A 12,910-nucleotide genomic window follows, 5' to 3' on the forward strand; every position below is an offset into this window, starting at 1 on the left:
TACCTCTCACTCTCCTATGCATCTTTCTCACTAAATAAAAGCTTAAAATGTACCATGCTGCCTTGTTTATCTGTGCCGGTATTTAGAATTATTCTCTAAATATTAGGCAAGCACCCTCTTGGGCTTATTAATATCGGGGATTTAGTAATAAGCCCATGGTGAACTCGTAAGGCACCCCAAATTCCGGTAGCACGTGTGGCGCCCCGGCTAGCACTGCTGGGGAACTTTAAGGAGCCACATTTTAGTGTAGATTTTAGGGGGTCTTTTCTGATTTCATAATGATGAAGGATTTGATGATGATGGCTGACATACAGACCACCAACCATTAAGGACCTGGCCATCCAAAGCAGATGTATGAATAGAATAGTTTCAAGAAGAGTAGGTGACCCCTATTCCAACAGGAACTTTGGTTTTGTTTATTAATTTACTTAACAGATATTTATTGACTAATTTCTAAATTACAGTTTTAGCTCTGGTGATTCAGCAATTTCCCTTGACCCTTCTAACTCATTTTCTTTTTCAATGCTATTATTTAGGATACATTTCTTTCTTATCTGTTGTTTCAAACTCCCATTTGAAAAGTCTACTCGAAGCTTGAATGGTCACACACATCCATGAGGTGACACTATTATAGATTCACTGCTCTGAAAAACATTCTTACATACCAAAGCTAAGAGACATTTGCTTTTTAATTAGCTATTTGGTCAGAAAATGTTTTATTAGTACTTAGTATATACCGGGCACTAGGTTAAGTGATCTGAATAGAGTATTAAACAGGTAGGCAAGGGCTTCATTTTAGAACTTTCATTCCATTAGGTGAAGATTACAAAATATTTAAAAGTAGTCAAAAATAATATATTCACAATTTCTGATTACTAAGAAAGAACTGAATTTCAATTAAATAATAATAGGAACTCTACTTAGAATGACCTGAGCAGGTGGCATTTGAACTCCATGTGAGACACCTGGAGAGGAAACATTCCTGGCAAAGGAAATGGAGGCCAAGTGGGTGGAGCCAATAAGCTCAAATGTTTGTCTCTGCCTGGGGAATGAGAAAAGCAGCCAAAGCTGGCAGTTGTGGGTTTTTGCTTGGTTTGGGTTGGGTTGGGTTGGGTTGAGTTGGGTTGTTTTTCCCTAGAGATACTGAAGCATAGCTACATGTTTCTGGAAATGATTTCATAGAAGGAGCTAGTTTGGGGATTCAGAGGGAAGAAAATGTTAAAGGAGCTAAGTAGGAATGAGAAATGTGAGTTTAGTTAACAAAGATTGCTGCGTTCCATCACTGTAACGATGGAGGGAAGAGACCAAGCAGATGCAACTGGGACTGTGTTTTCTGTGGAAGGGAAGTTGCCATGAGGGGAGGTGGAGATGTGGTTGGTTTGCAAAGGGACAAAATATGGTATGATGACCCAATGAGAAAAAAAAGCATGCTTTCTAAGAAACTAAAGAAAAAGTTCTGGTCACTGTTGGATGACTATTTGAGATCTGCAATCATTAAGATCAAACAGCGGTTCTCAACCAGGGATAATTTTATCTTGACCCACCTTCAGGGACATTTAGCAATATTTGGAGGTAATGTTTTGGTTGTCACTTGGTGGATGCGGGGAGTGGAGGATGCCACTAGCGTCTTGGAAATAGAAGGCAGGGATGCTGCCATTGCTACTGCTTTGCACAGGACAGACCTCACAACTAAGGATTACTCAGCTCAGCAGGTCAATAGAGCCAATACTGAGAAATGTTGTAACATGAGGTCATATTTATGTATAGAACATCTCTAGAAGGCTACAATAGGAGATCATACTTCTCTCTGAAGGCAGAAATGAGGCCACAAGATAAAGTGGAGAGAAGACTTAATTTCCACCCTGTATCCTTGTAGACCTTTTAATTTTTTTTTTACCACTTACATGTATTACCTACTCAAATCCATCAAAAGATATAAGCAAATCAATGATAGATCAGTAACTTATTAAACAATTTAAATAGATAAATAAAAATAAGGTGAAAACACTCAGCCTGTGTAGGCAATTTTTCTCCAGCTACATCAGCTGCTGATTTGCCAGCTTAAAGAAAATACAACTTTTTAAAAAAGAATACAGTGGAGATTCCCTTTTACAAGAGATTATTTTGGAGTTAAGGGATTTTTCAAGGTACTGATTTTAATGACAAGGAAACCTAAGTTGCACAGAAAAGTGAGGATGAGGGAGGTGTGGGTGGATATATAAAAAATGATAGCTAATTAATTATACATCACAATAATATTAAAATTTTAAGAAATAAAATTTTTGAATAATTGAGCTGGAACTGTAGGGGATGATGTTGTAAAATTAAGACATCTGAAATCAAATTCCATACGAATTATCGTGATTTCCAATGATAATACAACCTAGGGAAAATCCATTATTGTGAGTAGTTTAAGAAAATATGGTGCCAGTGTTGTAGTGTAGTGGGTAAATACACCACCTGTGATGCCAGCATCCTATATGGGCACCAGTTCATGTTCTTGGTGCTCAACTTCAGACCTGGCTCCCTACTAATGGCCTGGAAGAAACAGAAGAAGATGACTCAAGTGTTTGGGCCCCTGCACCCATATGGGAGACCCGGATTAACCTCCTGGCTTCTGGCTTCAGCCTAGCTGTTGCAGCCATCTGGGGAGTGAACAAATGGATTGAAAAATCAATCTCTCTTTTTTTTTTCTCTCTCTCTCTCCCTTTCTCTTGTTAACTCTGACTTTCAAATAAATAAATAAATCTCTTTTTTATATTTATATTTATTTATTTGAAAGAATTACAGAGAGAGGCAGAGAGATAGAGGTCTTCCATCCGCTGTTTCACTCCCCGGATGGCCACAATGGCTGGAGCTGAGACGATCCGATATCAGGAACCAGGAGCTTGTGCTGGGTCTCCCACGCAGGTGCAGGGGCCCGAGCACTTAGGTCATCATCTACTGTTTTCCAGGTCATATTAGAGAGCTGGATTGGAAGAGGAGCAGCAGGACTAGAACCAGTGCCCATATGGGATGCCAGCGCTTCAGGCTGGTGCTTTAGCCTGCTGCGCCACAGCGCCGGCCCCAATGAATAAATCTTTTTTTTAAAAAATAGGAAAAGTCATTGCGAGCAACAAGTGTGGGAAGGTAAGAAACCAAGTGTTTGGATGGATCCCATAGATCAGTGACTTCTTCTAGAGAATACAGTATCTCTGATGAACTGGCTTATTAGAAATGCCATTTTTATGTCTTACTATGTTTCAGATACTTTCTGGACGCATCAGCTCTTTTTTTGTCCAAGGAAGGTCCATAGAGAACTTAGAAAGTGGAAGAGCAAAGATTCAAGTCCGGGTTCTTTAGCCCAAAATCTGTGCCCCTTGCCCTATATCACAGCCCCAGAATAAGGCAAGTGCCATCAAATCTATGGAAAATTGGGTAAGCTCACCACTGACATTAACAGTGGTAAAGGAAACTCTGAATAATAATGAGTGGAGAGGAAAGAGAATGTAGAGAGAAAAGGAAGACCTGACCAAATGGAAAGATGCCTCACAGTTCTCACCCCATAAATTCTTCTCCAAGTGTTCTAAGTCCTGAAGCATGAAGAAATCATGGAGGAAAGAAATAATAAGCAAAAAACTGAATTTTAGTGATTTCCAAAAACTATATTCATATTTATCTATATTCTAAAGTAGGTTTATTCCATGTAATATTTCATTAAAGTATACAGAATGGATATAAATATTGCTTATATTAAAGAAAAATATCAGCAGCGCTGACCATCAGAGATTTTTGAGGACTATTAGAGTTGGTTGCCAAGAAGCATTCAACATCTACCACCAAATGCAACCCATATTTTCCAAAAATGCACTTTATAATTTTCATACTCCGTACATATGTGACTCCTCTCTTCCTCTCCCTCTTGCTCTCCCACATACACACACACACACACACATAAACACATACACACACAAACACCCCTACCATTGCACTGGAAATACACATGCAGTGTAGGGAATGAACTGAGTCCCCAAAAGACCCCTCTTGCTTGTCTGTTAGCATCACTTGGCAGCTCATGCTACTAATTTTGAAGTAAAGATGCTGCCAAGCAGGCATCAGACTCGTTCAGTCTCTTTAGCTTATCTTGCAAGTCCTCCTTTTCCATCCTTTGTACACTCTTGTAACAACCAAATACGTGAAATGCATCCTCTGCTGAGGTAGCAAGTAGACCCACCTCAAGAGGTGAGGTAAAAGGTATCTTTTAAAATGTGCTGAAATTCTCTCGGCCACTTAACATGAATGTAGAATGCCTGGTAGTGACCTTTCATTGCTTTTGATCTTCACATGACAGCCTAGAGTTCTATGTTCTTCAGTCATCTTCCTCCTCCTGCCTGGCCCATGGACCTTGGGTGAGACTTGGAACTGCAGACCTGCTGGACCCTGTGGTCTCCAGGGCCTCATGGTTCATGGCTTGACCTCAAGTGGGACCTAAGAAGACCCTCAGTCAAGACAACATTCTCAATGCCTGTAACAGGAATTGTAATGGCATCCCAAAGTACTTTTTTATCAGAGCTTATATAAGCCAAAGAATGTCTTTGATTCCTCAAAATTGACCAGTGATATCTCAGAGACGTTGACATATAAATGGTCGGCACTGGTGAGATTGAACACTGCCCCCAGGTAGCTGCTCCGGGCCCACATCTGGCCAGTAGTACAGTAGTTCATCATCTTCTCTTCCATCAGCATCAGATCCTGGTGATACTTAGAGTTTTTCATGTAGACTTTGTGGGTCAGTGGCTGGTTGCTGCAGGACTGACCACGGAAGTACACTTTAGAATACACAAAGTACAGCCCAGTGTCATTGATCACAAGATTACCCTTCTTATACTTCAGTCCGGAAACCAGGGCAATTCCATAGGTATCTTCCCATTCCAAAGGGCTGGACCTTGAGTTGGACTTGCCTAAAATAAACCAGAGAGGAGCTTTCAGCCAGCAGTACTCATGCATTGGAAAAACTAGGCTTGCAAAGCAAAACTGTGGACTCATTAACAAGTTTTCACCCAGAGTGACATAGCCTATACAGAGCAGCCTGAGGAGTCTGAACTCGATCCATCACTGAGCTCCATCAATGCTTTTGTTGAATGGCCTGCCTCAATCTTAGCATCCACACAACTGGGACAATGATACACATACCTAGTCGTTCATGACGAGAAATTATCAAGTCCGCTTAACTCTTAGAAGCAAAGATTTTATTATCTTAAGTATTAGAATCAAAACTGCTAGGCTTTAGGTTCTTTCACTTGGAAAAGCCAAATCTAAGCCAAAATTCTAAAGTCTGGAAGGATTTTAGGGATTATCTGTTCATTTTCTTACCTAAAGTAATGATTCTTCAGCCCCTCAATTTGGGCTAAAATTCGCTTTTTTCTGTGTCCTTATTCCCTGTGTATATACTATTATCAGAGAACTCTCTCTGTTACTGAAATTATCACTAAGTGCTTTTCTTTTTCTATTTGATTTCAAGCTCCTTGAAGGCAGGAACTGTGTTACTCATCTCCATGCTCCCAAACCTTGGCACAAAGCAGGTGCTCAATAAATGTTGGCCCAACTGGGTCATTCCACAGTCTCTGCCTAAATAATTCTAGGGACCATGGCATTCCTCTTTCTGCGATATGTACCCAATTTCCAGCTATTTATGAAGCTTACAGTGGGAATGTCCATAACATAATGCTATTAAGTAATTTCATTCCACCTCACACTCACAGGATTAAAGTTCACAAGTGCAAGGACTGAGTCTCCTCTCCCGATCCTGTTTCTACTTGTGGACAAAGCAAATTGAAGCTCTCCTAGGAAACCAGGGAATCACTGGCTAAAATAATTCCATATAGTCCACCTCCTAAGATCTTTTCTCTTGGATCTGTGTCACGAATCTCCTAGGGGTCTTTGGAATGACAGAAAAGGGGAGCCCTTTATGGGCAGAGGTTGTATCATAATCAGCCCCACAACTCCAGCTTAGGACAAGGCTTAACCCCAAGTAGGGGTGTAAGAGTAACCTGAACAGAAAGGTGTGTGTTCTTGAGTTCTAAATCTGTCACTGGAAGTAACAACTCCCTCCAAGCCTAGGGATGGAAAAGCCCACCTGCACCTTCCAAACCCCAACTGTCCCTTCCAAATACGAACCTGTTAAGTGGGCCACTTTTCTGGTCTCCTTTTTTTCATGAGGTGGACTTGGGTGAGCTGAATCATAGAGAAATAAAAATATATGTAAAAAATACACCAAATGTTTTTGTGGACATCTAATCCCCACTACTTAAATGCATAATTGGCCACAGTCGATCATATGTTAATCATGTTAAAGTACAAACTGTAAGACTCAACAGTAGTTTGTATTTCCTCCAAAAAGAGGAGAATTAGGTATATAGACAGACATAAATTATGTTACCAAAGAACCTAAGTTAAATAAATGTTGATTCATAAACTACAGTCATATTGTGCCTACATTTAGAATGCTTAAGTAATCTTTTAGGTAGGAATTGTTGTCCTACCTCATCCAAGAGGCCTTCAAAAATTCATGGAATATATGTATTATGAAAAAGCTATGCATGGATTTCAAAATAATTTTGCAGTACTGGTGTTGTGCCTTAGTGGGTAAAGTCACCCCCTAGGCGACTCCAGCGTCCTGCTAATATGGACACTGCAGGTGACGACTCAAGCAGTTGGGTTCCTGCCACCTATGTGGGAGACCTGGATTGAGTTCTGGGTTCCTGAATTTAGCCCCTGTCTCAGGGCAGTTGTGGACATTTTGGGAGTGAGCCAGTGGATGGAAGCACTCTCTCTCTCTCACTCTATTTCTCCCTCTCAAAGAAATAGATAAATAAAATACTTAAAAATAGACAATAGTTTTCAAAATAGATATGATTTCTCTATCTTCAAATGTGTCAGCTAACTTAGAGAGGTGCCATTTAGCTAATGATTTTTTTTTAATGGTTTTTTTTTTTGTTTGTTTGTTTTTGGACAGGCAGAGTGGATAGTGAGAGAGAGAGACAGAAAGATCTTCCTTTGCCGCTGGTTCACCCTCCAATGGCTGCTGCAGCCAGCGCATCTCGCTGATCCGAAGCCAGGAGCCAGGTACTTCTCCTGGTCTTCCATGCGGGTGCAGGCCCAAGGACTGGGGCCATCCTCCACTGCACTCCTGGGCCATAGCAGAGAGCTGGCCTGGAAGAGGGGCAACCGGGATAGAATCCGGCGCCCCGACCGGGACTAGAACCCGGTGTGCCGGTGCCACAAGGCGGAGGATTAGCCCGTTAAGCCACGGCGCTGGCCAGCTAATGATTTCAATAAAGATTCATAGAAAGGAACCCAGCCGGGGCCGGTGCTGTGGCGCAGTGGGTTAACACCCTGGCCTGAAGAGCCGGCATCCCATATGGGTGCCGGTTCTAGTCCCGGCTGCCCCTTTTCCAATCCAGCTCTCTGCTATGGCCTGGAAAAGCAGAAGATGGCCCAAGTCCTTGGGCCCCTGCACCCACGTGGGAGACCTGGAAGAAGCTCCTGGCTCCTGGCTTTGGATTGGCACAGCTCTGGCTGTTGTGGCCCTCTGGGGAGTGAACCATCAGACGGAACACCTCTCTCTCTCTGCCTCTCCTCTCTCTGTGTAACTGACTTTCAAATAAATAAATAAATCTTAAAAAAAGAGAAAGGAACCCAGCCATCTCCTGCTTTTGATTACCCTGAGAAACTCACACATGGTTTGAGAATGGCCCAGGCAACCAAGGACATGACCTGAGCACCACGCTGTCTCTCACCATCCAAGACAACCCACCACGAATGAGGTGTCAGTGAACAGGAAAGGCAGAACTGAGTCTCTTCTCCATACCTACACCACAAACCAGCAGCTGATCTGGCATTTGGCCAGGTACTGACAGGAAATGCACTTGTTAGAACCACATGTTGCATGTTTTATATCCTACACAGAGCCTAGAAGAATGTTATTCTTCTCACTGAAGATAGACAATGAAAATATCTTTTGGATAAACACTGGAATAAAGAAACTGAAAAAAAATGCCTTAGACATTGGGATGATTGTTTCCTGCCCCAGGGATATTTGCATATGCCAGTGCTGGAATGTACCCCACCATCACCCACCCTCTTCCATGACACAGACACACAATTCTCCACTTGGTGGGCTCCTGATCTCTTGGGTGTCAGCACAAACAACACCTCTATAGAGGGGTTTTGCAGATTGCTCCATCTTGGGTTGTAGGTAGTACAGTTTGAAATGATATTTTTTGTTTGCTTACTGTTATTCACCATTCTAGAAAGCTCCCTGAAGATACCCCCCTTCTTTCTCTCACTCTCAATCATCATCTACCACCCAAACCCAGCCTGGCACATGGGAGGCCCTCCAAGAACACTTGTGGATAATTCACTAGTCAATCTACTCATAAAGTGGAAAACAAAACAAGTAATAAATAAGAAGGTATAAATAATCTATCACAGTACCTCTGGGAGAAAATCACTATTAACATGTCATTGTATTTTAGTTCTTTTCTAAGAATATAAAAATATGAAAATATAATTGCACAGTCAGTATTAAACTGCCGTAAACTATCATATCCTTTCTGTAGCTAATGATATAGAAAGCACAATCCCTGTAGCATTAAATGTTTTTCTGATACATGGCTTTAATTCAGCATTTTGTACTTATCTGAATATACCATCATGTATTTAACTAACATATAATGAGGTATTTAAGTTACTTCTGAATGTTTTATTTTAATAGCCTCATAATGAAGTGATGAACATCCTTATACAGAAGGCTTTGGGGGCCATAGCTCTGATTATTTTATTAAGATAAAATCTTAATGATGAGATTACAGGCTAAACTAGCAATCTCAAGCTTTTGCTACATATTTCCAAACTATTCTTCAGAAAAGTTAGGTCAATTTGTACTCACACTAGCTCAAACTAATGCTTAAAGGGGCACTTTCCTATCACAGCTTTGGTAGTCTGGATTTTTACTCTTTTTAAATGTTTATTAAATGGAAGCATGAAAATAGGTATCTTTTTTATAGCTGGCATCTCTTATTAGTAAAGTTGTAAACTTGATAATTAGTAGTTGCTAATTTGATAATTCCCTAATTTCTGATCTATCTGGGTTGATGTAGAGAAGATAAGAGTTTACTGGGGTAGGTAGACCTGACTCATCTGTTCATTTAACTTTTAACCAATAAAACGCCTCCAGAGAGTGGGTGAGAGATGAGTAATGAGGTACCTATTTCCCCAGCCACAGTCCCCTGATTTTCAAAGTGACATTAGAAGTCCTCCAGAGGCTTCATTTTTCTAAAAAGTATTTCCACTCTGTGCCCCTCCTGAGTTTCTACCACATCAGAACAAGGGGCCAGAGCATCTCAGTGATGGCTCCTACATGAGTTTATGCTCCAGGGAAGTCGCTGACCTGGGCACCTGCAGGAGGCCATCCTGAGATGGAAACTGGCGGCACTTAATGGATGGCTAGCCCTGCCTGCTGTCTTCTTTCACATTTCTAAGGAAAAGATTTACCTACTGATTTTGCAGAAGTGTCCTGCTTTCATTTCTTTCTCATACCCTGGCAATTACAGACAAGCAAGAGTTTCTGTCTCCATGAGGCACCAGTCCACATGCTAGAAAGCCCTGGAAATGCCAAGGCAGCAGGAGCCTGCATCCCTTCTAGCCCCAGCACCACCGAGTACTCGTGGGCACATCACCCTATCTGTCTGATGTTTTGTTTCTCTTCTGAGAAATGAAATGGGTGGAACTGATGATCTCTAAGATCCCTCCCAGTTCTTTTTTCTTTTTTTAAAGCTTTTATTTAATGAATATAAATTTCCAAAGTACAGCTTATGGATTACAATGGCTCCCCATCTCCATAACTTCCCTCCTACCCGCAACCCTCCCCTTTCCCGCTCTCTCTCCCCTTCCATTCACATCAAGATTCATTTTCAATTCTCTTTATATACAGAAAATCAGTTGAGTATATATAAAGTAAAGATTTCAACAGTTTGCCCTCACATAGCAACACAAAGTAAAAATACTGTTGGAGTACTAGTTATAGCATTAAATCACAGTGTACAGCACATTAATGACAGAGATCCTACATGATATTTTTTTAAAAAATTGATTTTCTATGTAATTTCCAATTTAATACCAAGGGTTTTTTTTTTTTTTTCATTTTCAATTATCTTTATATACAGGAGATCGATTCAGTATATACTAAGTAAAGATTTCATCAGTTTGCACCCACACAGAGACACAAAGTGTAAAAATACTGTTTCAGTACTAGTTATAGCATTACTTCACATTGGATTGATCCCTCCCAGTTCTAACCAAGTTTAAAAAGTCAATTAATCTTAGTTTAACAAACGGAGAAAATCCTAAAATATACTTGTCCACAGTGCACAGTGTCTAAATCTATGCTCAGAAATTTAATGAAGCCAGAATTCAACACTTTCACCTTTTTCTTGTACTGGATTTCATACAAAGGACTTTCCTTTAGTGTCAAAAATGTCTCATGGGTAAAGCGGAATAATCCTTTGAATATGGGTTAAGTCTTCTCCCAGGCCTTCCCAGGACTTCAAAAGAACAATGCTATGTGGGAAATTGTCCACTTATCAAAAGCTTAGCTAAATCTTGTACAATGTCTTAAATGAAGCTTGCCTCTTGAGTGATCCCTTTTCTGGAGTTGAGAAGAGGAGAGGACATTACCCAGAAGTTTCTCTCTTTGCCCACACCTCTACTTCTCTGTCCAGGACTGGAACTAGGACTCCTGAGGAAAGAGATGGGCCTGCAACCAGCTGCCCAAACGGCAGGGCTCCAGCATTATGTATGTGTGTCTCATCCCAAAGTCAAGTCAAAAGTATTTTGCATTGTGTGAAACACTCAGCTACACTGATTTTGAGCAGTGAAATTCACTTCATATTTTAAAAGATGCTCAAGAAACCACACTGACCGGAGGTTCAGAATTGTCCAAGACTCTTCTCATAATATTCACAAGCCCAGGAATGGGATAGGATTCAAGGCATCCCCCCAACAATGTTCAGTGCTAAGGATTATCTTTGGAAATTCAAGGCACATGAATAAAAGGACTCACCTGTTTGCTTCTCCATAGATGATGCTGTGTGCCTTTGGCTGAAGGACTACCGGAAGAAAGAGAAAAGATGTACGATAAATAGGAAGTTCTTTAATCAGTGGAGGAATTGCCAAATAAGCCAGCCCCCGAAAGAAATTCCAAACTCCTCAGAACCTTTCCTAACTCAGACTTTAGCCAAACAAGTTTGTCTCACTGTCCTCAGTTTTGTCATTTGAAATGGTACCAGTTTTTTAAAAGTGTTTTCAAGGAAATTCAGTCTGGTCACTTGAATACATTCACTTCTAAGCAGACTCAAAGTTCTTTTTATTTCTTGAATCACTAGATCTGAGGTCAGTGGCTTCACAGACTGACATGACAACTGAAAAAGGAAAAACCGTATGGCTCAAATTCTTTTCAAGACAGAAAATACCTCTTCATTCATAGGACCCCCCATTTCTCTGCCTATAGAATAGAACGACAAGAACAATCCCTTTCTAAGACAAACAGTAAAGCTTGAAAAGCACTTTGCAAGCAAGACAGACAGTGGTGCCGGTAGACCCCAGGAGGCTCCGTCCCACAGCAGCAGAGCCCTCTTACCACACCAGTGATTGCAGGACACAGCTTACCTCTCGGAGCTCGGCCAACTCCTTCTGCAGGTGGTAGAGCTGGAACATCCCCAGCCCCAATCCAACCAGGGCCACCAGGACCATGAAAAACATCAGAAGGAGGCAGAGGCCTGTGCTGTGGTCCTTCCTCTTCTTCAGGGGTGGTGGGGGCAGTGGGGGCAGCGGGGGCAGCGGGGGCAATGGTGGTGGTGGTAGTGGTGGTGGTGGCGGTGGCAGTGGTGGTGGTGGCCTTCTTTGACCAGGCCTTTCAGGTACAGAGGATGGACAGGGGAGAACTGACCCTGGAGGGGCCCAGGGAGAGCTGGCAGTGCTGTCCACCCAGTAGATTTGGGGATATGGATAATTGAAGGGCTGCTGCATGGCAGCCAGGGACTCCCAAGGATTTTACTTCTCAGTCCTGTGGAGGCTGCAGTGTCAAAGAAGGAACTCCTGCTGCTAACTGCTTAAGAGAAGAAAAGCCAGCTCTCGCTTTATAGAGTTTCCACACCAAGGGAAACACCAATCAATCTCTCTCTCTCTCTCATCTTCTCTTTCTGCTTCTCAGAGAGACACCCACTCACCTTATATCTGCAGCTGAGAAGCCTCAAGAAGGTCAGAGCCAACCCCTGGAAGTTTCCGCCCACAACTTTCTGATGAAAGCCTCCGGAGCCACAGCCGCCGTGGCTGTGCTACCTGAAAAGGCAGGGAGCCGTGACCACCTTCCTCGGGTCCTGCAGAGCAGGGCAGCACTGGGCGCAGTGCTGGCTCAGGGAGAGTGGCGCTGAGGGGCGAGACTGGAGTCACTTGCAAGAGGAAATCATCCCCCTCCCGCGCATCCCTTCCCCACACCAAGCACTGTTTACCCTAACACTGCAAATCACCATAATTTACAGATTAGACCCTGCCCCGCCCACTCTAGAGATTAGATCAGATACGCTTTGTGGATCTCACAGCCCAGCTCTGTTTTTACTTCTTGATGATTTGTTTCTCATTTGTAAAATCAAGACAGTCCACATTAAAATACCTATTTTCATTCTGTTGTAAATATTTTAAGGCCATCTCCACAAATTCAGTCAGCTGGAGGTGAGGAGCAAGTGTCCCCAGGAATGAGACACAGGTGACCAGGTAGCCCAGCCTCTACCCCCAAGGTCCCTCCACCCTGTACTGTGTTTCCCACACTACCTCACCTGTGAAATGGCTTTTCTGGCCCCTGTGGGCAGCCCTA

General features: G+C 42.2%; 1 protein-coding gene across 1 annotated transcript; it reads right to left on the reverse strand.

Moving 5' to 3' along the window:
- Window positions 1-4,545: 4,545 nt before the first annotated feature.
- FASLG (Fas ligand) lies at window positions 4,546-12,066 on the reverse strand. The gene is made up of 4 exons (XM_062193843.1): window positions 11,707-12,066; window positions 11,102-11,147; window positions 6,157-6,213; window positions 4,546-4,940 (listed from the first exon to the last, which is right to left on the reverse strand). The coding sequence occupies exons 1-4, from the start codon at window positions 12,064-12,066 to the stop codon at window positions 4,546-4,548; spliced, it is 858 nt and encodes a 285-aa protein (XP_062049827.1).
- Window positions 12,067-12,910: the final 844 nt, after the last annotated feature.

The sequence above is a fragment of the Lepus europaeus genome, chromosome 5 (genome assembly GCF_033115175.1).
Source record: "Lepus europaeus isolate LE1 chromosome 5, mLepTim1.pri, whole genome shotgun sequence".
In the NCBI taxonomy this organism is placed as follows: domain Eukaryota; kingdom Metazoa; phylum Chordata; class Mammalia; order Lagomorpha; family Leporidae; genus Lepus; species Lepus europaeus.

Bases quoted from the DNA above. Each gene is read 5' to 3' on its own strand.
- FASLG (XM_062193843.1), bottom strand. From the start codon at position 12,066: ATGCAGCAGCCCTTCAATTATCCATATCCCCAAATCTACTGGGTGGAC. The intron at 11,148-11,706 runs GTAAGCTGTGTC...TTCTTCCGGTAG, and splicing joins AGTTGGCCGAGCTCCGAGAG to TCCTTCAGCCAAAGGCACAC. The intron at 6,214-11,101 runs GTGAGTCCTTTT...TCTATGATTCAG, and splicing joins ATCTATGGAGAAGCAAACAG to CTCACCCAAGTCCACCTCAT.